This window comes from Ochotona princeps, chromosome 23, assembly GCF_030435755.1.
Source record: "Ochotona princeps isolate mOchPri1 chromosome 23, mOchPri1.hap1, whole genome shotgun sequence".
NCBI lineage: Eukaryota > Metazoa > Chordata > Mammalia > Lagomorpha > Ochotonidae > Ochotona > Ochotona princeps.
In genome coordinates this window covers 15,705,829-15,722,521 of record NC_080854.1, presented here as the reverse complement: position 1 = coordinate 15,722,521, position 16,693 = coordinate 15,705,829, and the positions used below count along the sequence as shown (strand labels likewise).

Sequence of the window (16,693 nt, the reverse complement as noted above, 5' to 3'; positions counted from 1 at the left end):
TGTTTTAATCTGTTCAATGTGAGCCTAAATGCCAGGGTATGAGTTGCCATGTCCCCCTGAATTGCCACGGTGCTCCCTTAAGTCATCACAGTAAGTTGTGACCTTCATCCTTAATTCTGGATGAATCCTATAGTGCAAGTGAAGATACGAATCTTCCTTTGTATGTTAAAGCTACTGAAATTTTTGAGAGTATTTGTGATCTCAGCATAGCTTAGCCTACACAGAAGTGTGCCCTTTGTCAAAATGAGATCTTGAATTGGATCTTGGCAATATCCCTTCCAGCATATTCTTTTCCAACCTCTGCCTCTGAGCCAAGGAATAAAACAGTGTGTCCCTGAAAATTGGAGTGAGGACAGGAGGAGGCTCACAGAGAAAAGAAACCAAGGGGGTGGTATTTTCAGAAACCCCGGAATGTATTGTAGCTGCTAGCTTCAGTCAGATTCCAGAGAGTCATCCCAAAGCCTGTGTTTTCTTCAAGCAAAACCAAGAGTTTTTAAGCTGATTGCGAAGTTGTTAGCAACTGTTTTTACTCTGTGTTTCAAGTACTATTATTTTTACATGGGCTTCTTTTTTCAACCAGATCTAATTTTTAAATTCTTTTCAGCCCTGTTGCCTCTTTAGAGACATTTATAGCTACCGTGGATACAGTCTTGTGTAAATCTAGACAAGATTCTTTTTCTGATAACTGAGTTTGCATATTTCTTGGCCCAGTCACAAACGTTTCCCCCACACATTGAGTAGGCCTGCCGAGATCGACAGGCCAGCTGCTGAGTTTCAGATGTCGTAGAGAGATGGTTACTTCTTCACAAAACACCCCTCTTCTCAAAATGCCTGTCCATTATGTGAAACGCAGAAATAATGAAACAGCAATAGAGGTCTATATCCCAAAGAGTCAGTGGTAGACTTTGAGTGTGTATTGTGTATGTACTACATAGAATTTATTCTGACAGGTAAGGGAAGGCTAAAAACCTCACACCGTGTGATCACTGTTGGTTTTGATCAGTTTGCATTATGAAAGATTATGAAGATTATGACAGCAAAATGAATAAACTTCAGGCATACAGAGAAAAGAGGACCAGGATCTAACATTCTGTGAATATGTGTGTTCACGTCTCCTTGATAATCATGCTGTCTTGATTCGTGTCGTAGAAATAGGAATAAGAGAGTGAAATGCTACAACTTGTATCACAGGTTATTCTCAAAAGCACGTGCTTTTCGAAAGCTGGTGTTTCATAATAGGCTCTTAAATAAATCAGATCACAGTGAGTGAATATGCAAAATCAGATGGTCAGATTTCAGGATCTGGAGTTACAAAGAAAAATACTCCCAGAATTGGAAGTGTTAGTACATGTGGAACAGTTCATTGAAGCCCCTGAGTTCTAGAAGAAACATTTGTATCACATCATCTCTGAATTGTTTCCTTCATCTTAAAACTAAAAATTGAGTTCAATTTAATGCGATCTTTTCACCAAAACTAAATATAGGTAGTGCTCCAAATTATTGTTAGTTATTAGAAACTCAGTACTGCATTCAGGGTACAATAATACGTTTAGCTTCAAAAATTCATGTTGTATTCATCTTTCAAACAGAACAGCTTGGTTCTGCATTTGCTATTCATGAGAGCCTGGGCTACTGAAAGTTATTTAGATAGAGAAGCAATCCTGATGACTGGGTCGCTGCATCTGGACAAACTGTAATCATGCTTTGTAATCTGTCAGTGGGAAACATGAAATTACTGGCATTAGATAAAAAGGGCATCTCAACGGAAATGGGTATGCATATATAGAGCAGCGTTTGTGAATTCTTTGAAGTGTGGTAAAAAAAAATGAGAAAAGGAACTATTTACAGATATACACCTGCAGAATCCAGTTAATTACAAACCTTCAGGGGCTCTGCCTCTTTAAAACTGTGTTCATGCTCTGCTGTGGAGAGGAGGAACGCTGGTAATTCTCTTTATCTCATCTTTGATGGAAAGAAATTCATGTTAGAAATGAGACTACAGCAACTTTTACCCAAGATTTTTTAAAAATCAGACACTGAATACTTTAAAATTCACATTTGAAAAGGTTTTCAAAGCAGGCTTGTTCTTCTCCCAGCGTAATGGGAAATTCTGTTGCAGTGGTCTGAAAAACTGTTTACGTAGAAAACCCTCTCAGACAAGATTCTCACTGATCTTGTTACCACCAATCTCTTCTGTGGTTCTAAGCGTGCCAGAAAGCTGCCATTCTTAGTAAAGTCGTCAAAACTTTCGTTTCAAATGAAATCAGCCAAGTTGGGAGGGGTAAAAAAATGCCTACTGATGGTGAGGATGAAGAAACTGATCCCTCAAACCACCTGACTGGGGTAATTGCAATTGGTTGTGAAGCTTTAAAATAGCAATCAAATTACACTTACAAGGAATCCCCAAAATAGTGACACCATTTCACCAGTGATTGAAGAAATGATTCTGTGACAAGACAGATGTGTACAGATTTTGTTTAGAGGTCTATTTGTCAATATTGACAGTGTAAAATCCTAAAGAGCAGCCAAATGTCTTGTTATACAGTTGCATTTATGTAAATGCAACAATTTGAATGTGTGGTTTTGAAGAATATTCTGTAATATGAGAAAATACTGATCATAGAAGAAATAACAGGATAAAAATCTTTATCATGAAGCATGTATACACGGGAGATATAAACAAAAATAATTATTTCTGGTTGGTGGCAATACAACATTTTCGGTGCATTTTATGTCGTCTGTATTGTCTTTATAACTGGAAGAAGTAGGTATTTGACTTACGGCTGCTTATGAAGTTCTATACCATTGTAATAATATGGAGAAAATCAGTTGGGGTGCGAAATTAGGGAAGGGATAGAGAAATCCCAGACCCTATGGAATTACACCATAAAATCAAAAAGCAAAAAAAATGCAAAAAATGGAAGTAGGTATTTGCGATTAGAACACATATAATCTTTAAAAATGAAATTTTATGGTCGTAAGTTATAGTTAATATATACTCATTGCAGTTTTAGTTTATTCTCCCTATTTTATTTTTAAAAACGTTTCATGTTTTTTTTTAGTAACTAGTATTTTGTGACATTTCTCCTAGTATGTTAAATGTTTTTTCAATAAACTTTTAAAGTAATGGGTAAAGTTTTTTTTCCCATTATGTGAATGTAAGATAGTTCACTTAAACATTCCTTTATCATTTGATAACCATTTTGTGTCCAATTTCTGTTCTAATATAACACAACCTAGAAAATGTGTGCATGTATTTGTTATTACTTTCTGAGGTTTAGCTCCTGTATGTGGATGGCTATACTGAAGACTTTTGCACATGTCTGGAAATTCTCTTGAATGCCATTCATCATCTCTCGTCATTGCATCGAGCGGCACTTTTCTTTGTGCCTGACACTTGCTCTTGAATCTGTTGTGAGGGTAGCTCATCTGCCCCTGCTCAGGGTCATGAATTTATGAACTCTGGACTGTGTGGCCTATTTGGAATGGGAGATGTAAATTGTTCTTGCTTTTTTTAAGGGTTGTACAACAAAAAAGAAGTGCTACCAAAAGCAAACAATATCTGTCAGAGACTGTATGTAGCCTAAAACATAGATGTTTTCTAGCTTGAACGCTACAAAAAATGTTTGCTGTGCTCTGAAGTAGAGGCATAGATGAAGTGGTTCATTTGTTTGGTCTTTATTCGTGATTTGTTTTCTGTGTCATTCCACATGTGTCACTGCATCTTATCTTTTATCAAAAAATACTGATATTGTGATGTTTGAATAATTTTAAAGAATTAATTCCTCTGTAAATAGATTTTATTTTTGTCTATTTAATTTTTCAAAACATTACCATATAAAATATAATGTCACAGGGAATAAAAAATATGCCTTGCCCAGTGCTACATTCACACACACACACACAAATACACAAAATAGAGTCTAAATTATTTTATTCTAGTGTGCTGCCTCTTTATTTCCATGAATTATAACTCAGCATAAAAAAGAACACTACTCAGTAATCTGTGACAATGTGCATAGAACTAGAAGACATTAAGTGAAGCAAATCGGAAGCAGAAAGACAAATCCCACATGTTCTTACTATGGATGATGAAGTTGATCTCAAAGAGCCAGAGTGCAGAGCAGTGGTTACCAGAGTTTGGCATGAACAGGGCAGGTGTGGGGTGGAGAGAGAATTGTGTATGGGGTAAAGAGGGAGAAGAGCGGCTTTTATACTACATGATATGGTAGGGTAAGTATGCTTTAAAATAATTAATTGTCTCTTTCAAAATAGCTAACAGGAATTTGAAAGTGCTCCACACAAAGAAATGATGTATATCTAGGTGATGCGTGTCAGTTACATTGGTCTGACCATTACATAGTATGTATATGTATTGCTATTGCACACTTTACTACAACCACGAACAATTACTGTGTGTAGTTGCAAGTATGTATTAAGGAGGCCAGTGTTGTGGTAAAGATTAGGCCACCACTTAAACAGAGATGGAATCCTGTGTGGAGTCCTGGCTGCCCTTCATCATCTGATACCTCTTCTGGCTGTACCTTGGAAGTGTTCCAGCAGATAGAAGAGCTCAATCTATCTTTCTTACCCCCTATATCACTCTTTCAAATAGATCTTTTTAGGCACTGAAAACAAGACTTTTTATAGAGTGCTAACTCTGTACAAGATACTGTATTTGACACAATGTTGAAGTTGGAAGTGGGTTCGGTGCCTGGCTTTACTGCTGGCTTCTTTGTATTTTCCATTTGGTAACATCGAATCCTAATTTCCCTGTCTTCAAAATGAATGCAGAAATAGTGACCATATGTCAGGGCTCTGATAAATTCATGTTAAGGTCATCAACCTTCAAACTTATTTCCAACACAAACTGATGGATTCCTGAATACTAATCTCATGAACTGTTTACCTCAAAAGCTGGCATACATGCACATAGGTCCCAGCTCTGCTACTGAGTGATGATGGCTAATTTACTAAGTCCAGACTTCAGTTCTGAACTATCAGTGAAAGCAAGACATCTGAATTAGTGGTTTAATTTCTAAAGCAAATAACCCAGCAATTCTCTTTTTAAAAAAATGATAAAACTTCATGTCCATCTTTACTTTCAGGGAATATGGAGCCATTGATGATGTAGATATTGATCTGCATATTGATGTTAGCTTTCTTGATGTAAGTATCAATTTGTTGAGTTTGAGATATTTTAGATACATGCGTTTTTATTCCAGTTGGAAATGTAGTTCTGGATCGTGTTATCAGTAGGTTGACTTTGTTGAACTGACTCATTGAACAAATGCTGTGACTGATCAAGAAGGCAGAGAAAACATATTTTGTTTCCTTCACCTTTATTATTTAGATATGCTTTTAGGTGCTTATGTAGTATTTCTATAGTTTCCATTTTAACTTTTCATACATAAAACCATAACTTTCTCTTCACACAACTGTGGGCTCTGAGATAATTCATAGACCTTCATGAGATGAGCTATGCATTTTTTGACATCTGTTTTTAAGTTTTTTTAATCTAAATTTTAATTCTAAAAGAATGACTAATTCATCTTTCAAATGAATGTGTACAGGAGGAGATTGCTGTGGCTTGGGAGGTAATTCGAACAGAACCTATAATCGTCAGACTACACTGTTCACTTACACAGTATTTAAATGGCCCAGGTGAGTTTTATTTATCTTTTTTAAAAAAAGATTAATTAACTGTACTGCATATTTTGATCATGATATTTCAAAATTACATTCAATGAACTGTGGATTATCACCAGTATAATTTAGGGAATTGGAAACATGTAACATTTAGTTAAGTATGTTTTTGAAAATTAACAGAAATCTGTGAAGCAAACACAATAAAACCTAAAGGAATACTTCGATTATGAAAGGAAATCAGCAAGCATTATTTGGATGGACTTTAGACATATTATTTCTCTGATTCTCAGATCCCTGTTTATCTCACCCTTGATTACTGTTGAATTTAGCCTAAGTTGAGTCCTTTTTTTTTTGAAAGTACAGATCATAATGTTTTTGTTAGTTGAATAATGTTGCAGCTCAATTTATAACTGTTTACAAGAAAGGATCCTATTATGTGTTTTCCAAACAAGGTTACGATGTTTTCCTTTGCCTTCTGTTGTGGGTGCTTTTTTTGTGCCTGCACATGAGCACACATACAATTACATCTTCTCATACTGTTCCTATTGTTTGTTAATGCATTGCAAACCACCTGAAAATGTAATGGCTATCATTTCATATATTTACGTATTTTACATAAATGTAAATGCTATTATTTCGGGGCTGAACTGTTTGGTTTTTGCTTGCAGCCTCTCATAACCTTGCAGTCAGGTAGTTGGTGTGTCCGGGCTCAGATAAGGCCTCATTAGGTTGGATGCCCAAAATGCAAGATTTTAAAATCGTGAGCAATTGATGCAAGTGTCATCTGTGTGATCGGCTGAAGCTACCAGCTGGAGTACCCTCCTTGCAGGGTTCTTCCTGTGGTCATGCTTCTGATGCCATGGTGATTGGGATTCCAAAGAGACAGCGTGGTGGAACTGCTCAAGAAAGACACAGTGAATCTTCCATTGCATCCTATTACTAATGCAGTCAGTGAGCCCAACCAGCAGCAATAGGCAGGGATATAGATAACAGCTCTCAGAGTTCCCAAATGTGTTTTCATGATGTCGGCACAGGTTACTTGAGCCTGTTAGGGAACACAGGTTGCCTTTATTTCACATAAGTATTGTCTTTTCAGTTTTATGAAACACATCTTGAAAGTTAATCACCTCTTTTCTGTATTAAAGTAATGCGTTGTATTTGAGCTGAATGATCAGTCAATGCCATTAGACAACAAATAGATGTTACATATTTTCATTCTGACTGAGACACATGGAAGATGATGGGAATATCATTGCAGAAACATGAAGAAAAAGTGTGATCATACTGAGAAAACTGCATGTTGGTGGTGTTTGCTTTCTGTGTTCACTTTTATTTTTGGCATTGAATTGGATCAATAATACACCTTTGTGTTATGTCACAAGCCCCTGAATAATCTATAAAGGAAGGACTAGTGATAACTGAACTATCTTCTGTTGTACAAATGTGTGCACCTGGTTGTTTCCTCATAAAGTCTACCCTTAGGCTGACTTCTCAGCCTGGTCATTTGAAATGTGCTCATTTGATTTTATCCTGATGATGGTGAAAATATAAAGAAGCCAACATTGTGTGAACTTTCAATTTCTGTTTTTTTTTTTTAATGTCTAAGGTTAGGAATATAACTGAGTCATGTTGTCTCTACTCAGTCAAACTCATCTGTGTGACTTGATAATGCAGCTTGCTTTTATCTAATCTTACCACTGATATGTATTTTTATATAATTTCAGATCTTCCTTTACAGTGTATCTGTACATTTTTACATGTGTACATGGTTCTACAAATATTGTAACCATCATTTAAACTGAAGTTTAGATGATCTTATTGTTCAGCACCTCTTCATTTTTTATGATCTTTAAAATGTGTTTGAGACACAGAAAGGGAGAGACAGAGAGAAAGAGGAAAGAGAGAGGGAGGGATAGAGAGATTTTCTATCTGCTTGCTTACTGACCAGCGATGGACCAGGCTCAAGGGAGAAGCCAGGAACTCCATCTGGCTTCCAGCATGTGTGGCAGGGATCCAGGTACTTGAAGAATCATCTGCTGTCCATCCAGGCAGGTGCTCAGGAAACTGAATTAGAAACAGTGTATGGGACTTGAACTGGCACTTTAACATGGGATATGGGCTTGCCAAGAGATGACTTGAACTACTGAGCCACAACCTTCAGCCCAGGGTTGAGTCTTGGATTTAATGTTCCCATTTTGTTTTTAGTTTGGGCACACTCCTCATCATTTCCATATTATTCCTCTTTTATCATCAACTGGCTTCATTTTATTTCATTAGTATCATGTTGATGTTTGTTGTGAACAACAACCAGTAATTATGCTATGCAAAACTATTTTACTTCCGTAGATGGGGTTTTGCTTGCCTCATTATATTCAAACAGAGTTAAAATGCTACACTTTCAAAGATTAGTGGGAAATTTGTTTGTAAACGCTTATATTAAGGCAAATAAATAAGAATTCCATGTTGACTGTGCTTCAGATTCAGCAGATGAAGTCTAAGAGTAAGAGTTGGGAAGGCTGGGAACTGTGTCGGTGTCTCAGAGCCTGTTGTCCCTGCTCTGTGCACCCATTCCCACACTTTGCCACAAGTTGCTGACCTTTGGAATTTTTGTTGATGGTCCTTAGAGGGGCAGGTATTTCTCTTTTCTGGGGTGAGCCAGGTAAGCATTTGGGTGTGCTCTCCATCATCCACCACTCCCAGCCTCTGCCCTCTGGGTATGACTGATGAAGGAGCATTGTGGCTTAGCCACTTAGCCTCAACATAGGAGTATGATTTAATCTCTGAGTGTTTCCTGCAGGATTTAGGGAAGAAGCTGGGACTTTACCTAAATTTCTACCCTTGGCTTTTTCCTGTGTCTATCCTGCTCACTCTCCTCACACCCCTACATTCTGTTCCCCCGAGAGCAATTCATTCTTTGTATCTAAATCTTCACTCACGGTCTGCTTCTCAAAGAAATTGAACTAAATCCAGAAGTCAGAGCTCAAGAAAAATGGGTCAGCATTTGAAAGCAAAGGAGGGAATCCAGCCTAGACAAGGTCTAGATTCCTAGACTGCTGGTCCTGGAGAAGACTGCCCTGGAATAGACGTGTTGCCTCCGCATCCCAAGATGTGTTGGTGGTGGTTGGCCTTTGTCTTCCTATACTCTCACGAAAGAACCAGTCCTGTGTGGACGTTAAGACTGTTTCTATATCAGATCCATTTATAGCAAAACATGGACATTTCTCTCACAGGGATGTTATCTTCCTAAGGGTCTGGTCCATTTCCTGGCTTTCTCCTATTTGTGTAGTTTAACATTACTGTATCACTAGTAATTTCCCCAGAGTTTTTCTTTTCATCCTGGAGGGAAAAAAACATGATTTAAGGTCATGTGTGATGTATGACTAGAGTGAAAAATATAGGAATTACGATTCCAGCAAAAAATAGTTAGGTTACTATCCTAGTTTTATAATTTAGGCTATTGCAAGCATATAAAAAAAGATGAAGAAAAATGTTTCATAATGAGTATTTTCCAATGTGTTTTTGAAGGTCTCAAAATTTATAGTGAAATGAACTGGCAAAATGTAACTGACAAATCCAAAATTTAGACTGACCTGTGTAACAACTCTTTGTGCAAATCACCAGTTTCTGTGTTTTGGAAGGTTTTAGAGATCTTCAACAATTTTGCGAAAAACATGTTACAAAAAATTTCATGTGAATTTTAGTTTATTGCATCAAACTAAAAATATCATGTAATTTCATGTTCCATGAATTTTTTTGAAGCCTTCTTCTATGAACAACTGTAGTGAACTAACAATTTTTTGGCGAAGGCTCATTCGACAATATATCCATGCCTGAACAGTGATGACAGGAGGTGGTCCAATGCCTCCTCGGGTACTTTGAAATTATAGCTAAGGGATAATTTTATTGTGCTTAGAGAAGCATGATTTGAACAAAATCATGTTAGAGTTTGGTCCTGATGTTGACATACATATTTTTCAGAATTAGCGACCTGTGAATCCAGTTTCTCATCTCAAGGACAAGGCCATTGTTTTGTGGAAAAGGATGAGCAACTAACATTATTTTAAAATGTTTTACTGTGAATAGTGTCTGTTGTTATCTACATTTAGATGAGCTGAGTGTTAGAATAATTTACACCTATCTTTCGCAGCCTTCCCTTTCCAACTAAAATTATATCAAAGATGAAGAAAGTGGCTTTCACTTCTTGAAAACATGAATATTTTCTACTACGTTGTTGAGTGCCTCCTCATTTCCTTGCCCTTATCCCCATGAACACTGCAGACAATTTGATTATGTTTGAGGCAAACTTGTAATTATATTTGATTAAAATAGCTATTTCTATATTTATTTTGAGTATGAAAGAATATTTGTGACTTTTTGTTTTACATATTAGTAGAATTTTCCTCTGTTAGTAATATTAGTTTAGGTTACTTAACAGAGTTTATTTCTGGCTGAAATGAGCTTTTTAAAATTTCTACCTCATTACTACTAGTTGTCTGGAAGCTATCAATTTTTAAAACCATTTTTTAAAAATAAAAGTGTTTGTATGCAGAAAAAACTGCAGATATCACAAAATTCACAAATATTCCACTTTTAGTCTGGATATTAACATCTCACTTTAATACCTTAAATACAATTACTTGCTTTAATTTCGGTAGCAATATGTGGTTTTTTTTTACTTGAATTTTGGAACATTTTTTCAAAGTAGCCTTTTGTGAGATCCTCTAGAATACATGCTTTGTTAGGTTTTATGCTGCTAATTGAGTCAATGCTTATAATGTATGTTTCCCTCAGAAATACATTATTTTGACAAATAGTAACACATTTCCTAGTCATGCATGCCATGATTCAGTTGAGCTTTTTAAAAATGGACTTATAAAAACAATTCGCATACTCTGGATAAACACTTGCATCCACTTTAACTCTTCTTTCCAGCTCTGTAGTTTTAGTTTCACTCTCCTAGTGGACTGTGGATTATCCTGCCTTTATTTCTCCCCTGCCAGATTAGTTTGGTGTCTCAGCTGTCTTCTCCCCGATCACTTTTGGTGTTTGTAAAAAGATCGTGTCTTTTGTCTTCTTAGACAAAGCACGTTATGTTCTCATTGTGTCATCTTTTTCTTAGAAAAATCATCTCACTGACTTTTCAGAGTGTGAGAAATATCCCCCCAATTTTTAAATTTCAGGAGCCTTGGGTTCAAGAGGAGCCAGCACAATGCCTGTTCTGTTCTTTGCTCCCCGAGTAAAGATAAGACTATTGCTCCACAAGGAACTGATTTTTGTCTGGACTAACAACACATCCTTTATCAATGGATTCTTTATATTCTAGAGTGAAGGCCGATAGGGGAAGATTGTTTTGACCAGTGTGGGACATGCATGGTCCACGAATGTTCTGCTGGAAAGACAGCCCTTGCTCTAATGAACTGCCTATCCCAGCTGATGCTGAGGTTCACACTCTCTGTATAATGTTTCCCTGGTTTTCATCCTCTTCCATCTATGTATAACACCACTCCTGCAATCTTTCCTCTCCTACCTTTAACTTCCTCTTTGTGTGTGTGTGTGTGTCTGTGTGGTTTTCTTTTTTCTTTCTTTCTTTCTTTCTTTCTTTCTTTTTTTTTTTTTTTTTTTTTTGTATAAAGAACCCAATTAGTCAGCAAGTTTTCTTACCTTAAGGAAAAATGAAAGCAAAACAAAAAAGAACTTGATCTCAAATTCCTGCTTCTCTGAACTGTTAAATTTCTTCACTACAGTTGTCACTATTAGCTTACCTCATTTTCTTTCCTCTTTTTCTGTCTTTGAGTTCACTTAGTCAGGTTTTATTCCCATCATTTCATAAACCCTGCTCTTGTCAGTGTCACCAGAAATGTCAGTATTGCTAAGAGACCCTGAGCCCGAGTTTGAGTCTGTATCTTGGCTGAGCTGTCAGCATTTGGTAACAGTTTGCCTCTTCCTTGAACAAAGGTTGTTATTTTGTATTCAGAGCAGCCTTCCATCGTGGTCTGTCTCGGACCTGGAACTTCCCTTCCTCCTGGCCATCCCTGTTGGACAGCTTTCTCACTGAACACTGACAGTTGCAGGCTACTATCTCACAGAATGTCCTCCTTGTACATTAACAGTAATTTGCCTCATTCAGCTTTGTGCCTTTAAATACATATGTTCTCTGGCTAATTCACATAGGTATTTTAGTACATTCCTTTAACCTGAACCTTTAAAATTTGACTTTCTCTACCCATTTGTCTACTTAGACTTTTCTGTTTGAGTATAAAATAAGCATCTCAAATTTGAAATATTTACAGTCAACTGACCGGTCATCTCAAGCTCTCCAGAAATGCTCCTCCTGCAACATTTCAGGAGTGAGAACATCATCACAACCCTCTCTCCGATCGACCACACGCCAATTCTTGCATTCACACTGTAATCTCCTCTTCAACTTCAAATCTATCGCTGAAACCCCTCAGCTGTCCCAGAAAATAGGAGGCAAGAAAAGGTCATGTTGGCTGACCTAAGCCACTGCATCTCTTGACTTCAGTTTCAATTAGTTTCTGACTAATCTTGCTGTTTCTCCCTCTGACCAAGAGAGAAACTATGCAGCCTTTTCTGTGGTCGTTCTCTGTTCTCATCTCCTAATACCTGCTCACTTCTCTCCCTGCTGGTCCCCAACTGTCCCAATCATGTTTCTTCTTTGGGAAGGTTGCCTTGAGTATTTCCCGTGACTGAGACACGGACCTTCCTGTCTGTTCTTATGTAATTTTGGAACCTGCTCCCATCCTTGCTACTTGTGATCCCAGTGCCTTTGAGTACCTTTAACGTCCTAATTTAGCCTGGAACTTGTGTTTCACCCATCTCCTCCACCAGAAGGCAGGCTGCCTAGAAGCAGGGATATTTATGTGTGTGCGTGTCCATGTTTTTACACACTAAATTGAAAACAGTGACTAATACGTGATGCGTGCCATTTGGGAATGTGGCTATTAAATTTGCCAACATTGTGGTTAGTGATTTAAAGCAATAATGTGTGTCTGGCAAAAACGTGCTCCACACAACAGAGTAGATGCTGAAATGTAAGTCTCCTATGCCTTACTGTTTTATTTAAAATGGTTTATGTACAAAGATGTGTCTCCGCCACTTGCCAATAGTGCACTGAGTGTCCTACATAAGTCTATTCCAGGTGTTGCTTAGCTTGGAGATCATTGTTCGTCATCATTATGATATATAACATACATAGGTGATATGCATTAGTATATAAGGACAAATGACTTCATGCATGTAATGTAACTTATGCCATCTTGGGCTCTATGTGCAGTCTTCTTGAGTTTCTGCACCTACATATGTCTACACTGCTACCCTCTTTTTTTTTCCAGGGCGTGTGGTTGAGTTTCAGCGACATTTAACTGTAATTATTTTGTCCTTTCCAGTGCCCACTGTGGATGTCTTTCAGATTTCCACAAAAGAGCGGTTTGGATTAGGACATCAGCTGAAAAAGTAAGTTTGCTGAAGGCTAAAAACATAAATTCCGTTTAGGAGAACCGAGTTTTCATTTTGTTCATTTATTTTTCATTCACATTCAGTGAGAGCTTTCACAAAGCACTGCCTCTGGAGAGGCCGTGTTGCTGTTGAGGCGGAAATGCTGGCTTCCAGTCCTGCTACTCATGTGCTCTCTCTCCCCAAACTCGAGGCTCCTGTGTCTGGGATGCGGGCGGCAGAGAAAGGAGAGAGGCTAACACAGTAGTGTTTCTGGTCATGATTTTCTAGCCCGTGAGGTCTGATTGAGTTGACCTTCCTTCAGTCTTGGCTTCCTGTGCTGCTGTGGGCTGGGGCCTTGGTGTGACCTTTTCTCTTTAGGAGTTCTGTGAGTGGGACGTGTGTGTGTATTGTGCGTGCTGGGGTCTTGAGGTTACCAGTTATTTCTATTATCTCTATTTCTAGTTTTGACTTGCAATAATTCTGTGACTCAGTAATTTATCTCTTATAAATCACTGTTCTCTTCATAACTATGGTATGTATGTAAATGATCTGAGAACAGTTGCTTGTTTTAGTTGTATTTTAGTTAAAAAGGTAACTTATTGGAGGAGATGGGAAGATTTTTCTGGAATTCCATCATTGTAGTGAAGGGGTCAAGGGTTAGAAGCACACCTTTGGAAAGAGCGTAGCATGATATAATCACACACTTCGAACAATGTGCTCTGTACAGTTTTTTTAAATGATTTTATTTTTATTGGAAAGGCAGATGTACAGAGAGGAGGAGAGACAGAGAGAAAGATCTTCCATCCGATGGTCCACTCCCCAAGCGAGCCACAACGATTGGAGCTGAGCCAATCTGAAGCCAGAAGCCAGGAGCTCTTCCGGGTCTCCCACGAATGCAGGGTCCCAAAGCTTTAGGCCATCCTTGACTGCTTTCCCAGGCCACAAGCAGGGAGCTGGATGGGAAGCAGTGCCACTGGGATTAGAACCAGCACCCATATGGGATCCTGGCGCGTGCAAGGCAAGGACTTTAACCACTACGCTATCACGGCAGGCAGTGATAGTTTTAAAGAGAACATATGAAAGGCTGGTCCTCCTTATTTCCTGCATAAGGGCCTACAGTGTGCAATCATGTTGGCTTGCTTTTTGATCCTTTATTCTTTCAGCTAGCCTCAGTCTTGTCAAGCTCATGTTGGCAGATGTTTGTAAGCACATTCACCTTTCTGTGAGACAGTTCAATAATTGGAAAGACACCTTGAATCTGAATGTGTTCGCTTATTATGTTTCCTGAAGGTTGGGCTTCAGTGTGATCACAGAATCACTCTTCCAGGTTCATCACGATCATGTAACACAGTTTTCTAGGATGCACTCCTCCAAGTGCAAAGAAAATGTCACCCAGTGCCTGGACCATTTGCAGGCCTGATTTCCTCTCAGCATCAACCACTGAGGTCTTTGATCCAGATATTTCTCTCTGCAGTTCTTGGTCCTCTTCTGTGGCGAGAGTTGCTTCTAGAATCCTCAGGTGGTGGTGGGAAATCGCGGACTCTTCCCTATACTGTGAGCCATGGACCTTTGGGGGAGGGTGGAAGGTGAAACAGGAAGAAAGGCAGATACATTTTTAATCTCTCATAATTAGCACCTTTGGAATCGTGTTTATGCAGTCACTAGGGCTCTGGCACATTTGGCATTTTTAAGAGACTCAAGGGAGAAATGAATGATAATGGGTTTTGAGTTTCAGGAAGGGATGAAGGAAGCTTTTGCATATTGCAAACATTTCCCAGAGGTTTACTGATCATTTTTCCATTGTTCAAACCTAACTTGCGTTGTGTTCTGATCTTTACATCCATTTCATATAAAAACTGATTTTTGAAAGTCACATAAGAAAACATTGATAGATCCAGACACAATGACAGTGGGAAGAAATTGCATCATAGGGCTTAAACGCTGATAAATTCTGGACACAAAAATTTATTTTAGCTTTTTCAAGTTAGATGATCACTGGGGTGATTTGGGGCACAGTCGTTTGAGGCCAGTTGATCCGTGTTTGGTGTGGATTAAGAGGGCTTGCGGTTTTCCTGGAAGAAAAGAGACCCCTGCATTCACGTTTGGCCACCTTCCACACAGAGCAATGAGGCTTTCTCTGCAGCAGTACCTAGAGGGGCTCCAGCCTTCCATAAAAGGGCCTGAAATTGCTTCTTGCCAGTTGGCTTTGGTTTCATTTATTTCAATCAATTCTTAAATTTTCTAATTGACAGATAACACTACATATGTTCAACTTGTCAGGGTGGTGTTTAGAAGTGTGTTTACACTGTGAGATGATTAAATCCAGCTAATCAGCAAAATGCATTCCCTCACATCCTTATCATTTCTGTGGTGAGGGCACTTAACATTCATTCTCTCTGCATTTTTCAAGAAATGACATGTGAAATGCAGGCACATACCTCAATTAACCATGCTCAGAATGTAAGTCATAAATCCTGTAATTGTCAAATGATCAGCTGTAGGAATTTCCCATAAATGGAAATTCCTAACGAATTATTTTTTCCTTGTGAATCTGCAAGTTTAACTGAAATCTAAGAGATCATTAGATAATTCTTCTACTTAAAGACACGCATAGTAATCATGATGCTGTAATTCATGTTTTCACATATGTTGGCCATTAATGAGCCATATTCTGAGAGAAAACACTTTGAAACTATCTCATTTACTAAATGCTTTCTGAGGTCACTTTGCCTCCTATTAATGTCAGGAACGTATTACAGAAACCTTGAATTGTCTCAAGTTTTTATGTCCTTAAATTGAAAGAGAATTAATGTTACACATGGGTCATATTTAAAAGGATGAAACATGCCTATCAATCTCAATGTTAGGTATAAATATATACAAATATCAAACTAGACTATGCATCCACCATGTTAAGATTTGTGTCTAAAGTCAGATTCAACTAACAGAGTATACTTGGGATGTCATATTATGCTATATTCATTGTCGATGATTGACAGGAGAAATTTTCTTAGTTTCGCCTGCCAACACAAGGCATATTTTCCTGTGGTACCTGGTTATAGATTTTTTTTATTTTACTTTGGATTTTCTTCCCTGAATTGATCCCATATCTTACACATCGTGGCGACAATCATGGAACCTGCCATTCAACTTGAGTACCACCTCACCCTGTCCCATTCCTGATTTTGTGTGAGTTTTCATCTCACTTAGTGTCCTTTATTTTCATGTTATTCTATGTAATGCACATTTGTGAGTTACATAATAATTTTTTAAATGTTTGATCGGTTTGATAAAAATAAGGCAATGATCACAAAAGCACAGATGTACAATAATGATTTTCTATCTTTAGTGGCATTTGAATACATCTCATAAGCTCAGAAAAAACTACGTACATAATATTTCAATTTCAATAAACTAAGGAAAGATATGTCTGTACTTGTTTAAATACCTAGAGTATTGAATATTTTAATATCTCAATCAAAATTAAGATTTCTGAGAGTTTACATGCTTTTGTGACTCAGTTTTAGCCGTGTGATCATTATTGTGAACTAGAAGTTATGATTCTTGATAAACTGAAGTCTGATATCTG

The 16,693-nt window shown here is 37.8% G+C and overlaps 1 protein-coding gene across 2 annotated transcripts in view; it reads left to right on the top strand.

The window, feature by feature from the left end:
- PARP8 (poly(ADP-ribose) polymerase family member 8) overlaps positions 1-16,693 on the top strand; it is a 143,199-nt gene that overhangs the window by 90,098 nt on the left and 36,408 nt on the right. For both annotated transcript variants that reach the window (XM_058680118.1, XM_058680117.1), the window contains exons 9-11: positions 5,109-5,169; positions 5,574-5,664; positions 13,056-13,122. In XM_058680118.1, coding sequence (XP_058536101.1) covers positions 5,109-5,169; positions 5,574-5,664; positions 13,056-13,122 — 219 coding nt within the window. The remainder of the gene's footprint in view (positions 1-5,108; positions 5,170-5,573; positions 5,665-13,055; positions 13,123-16,693) is intronic.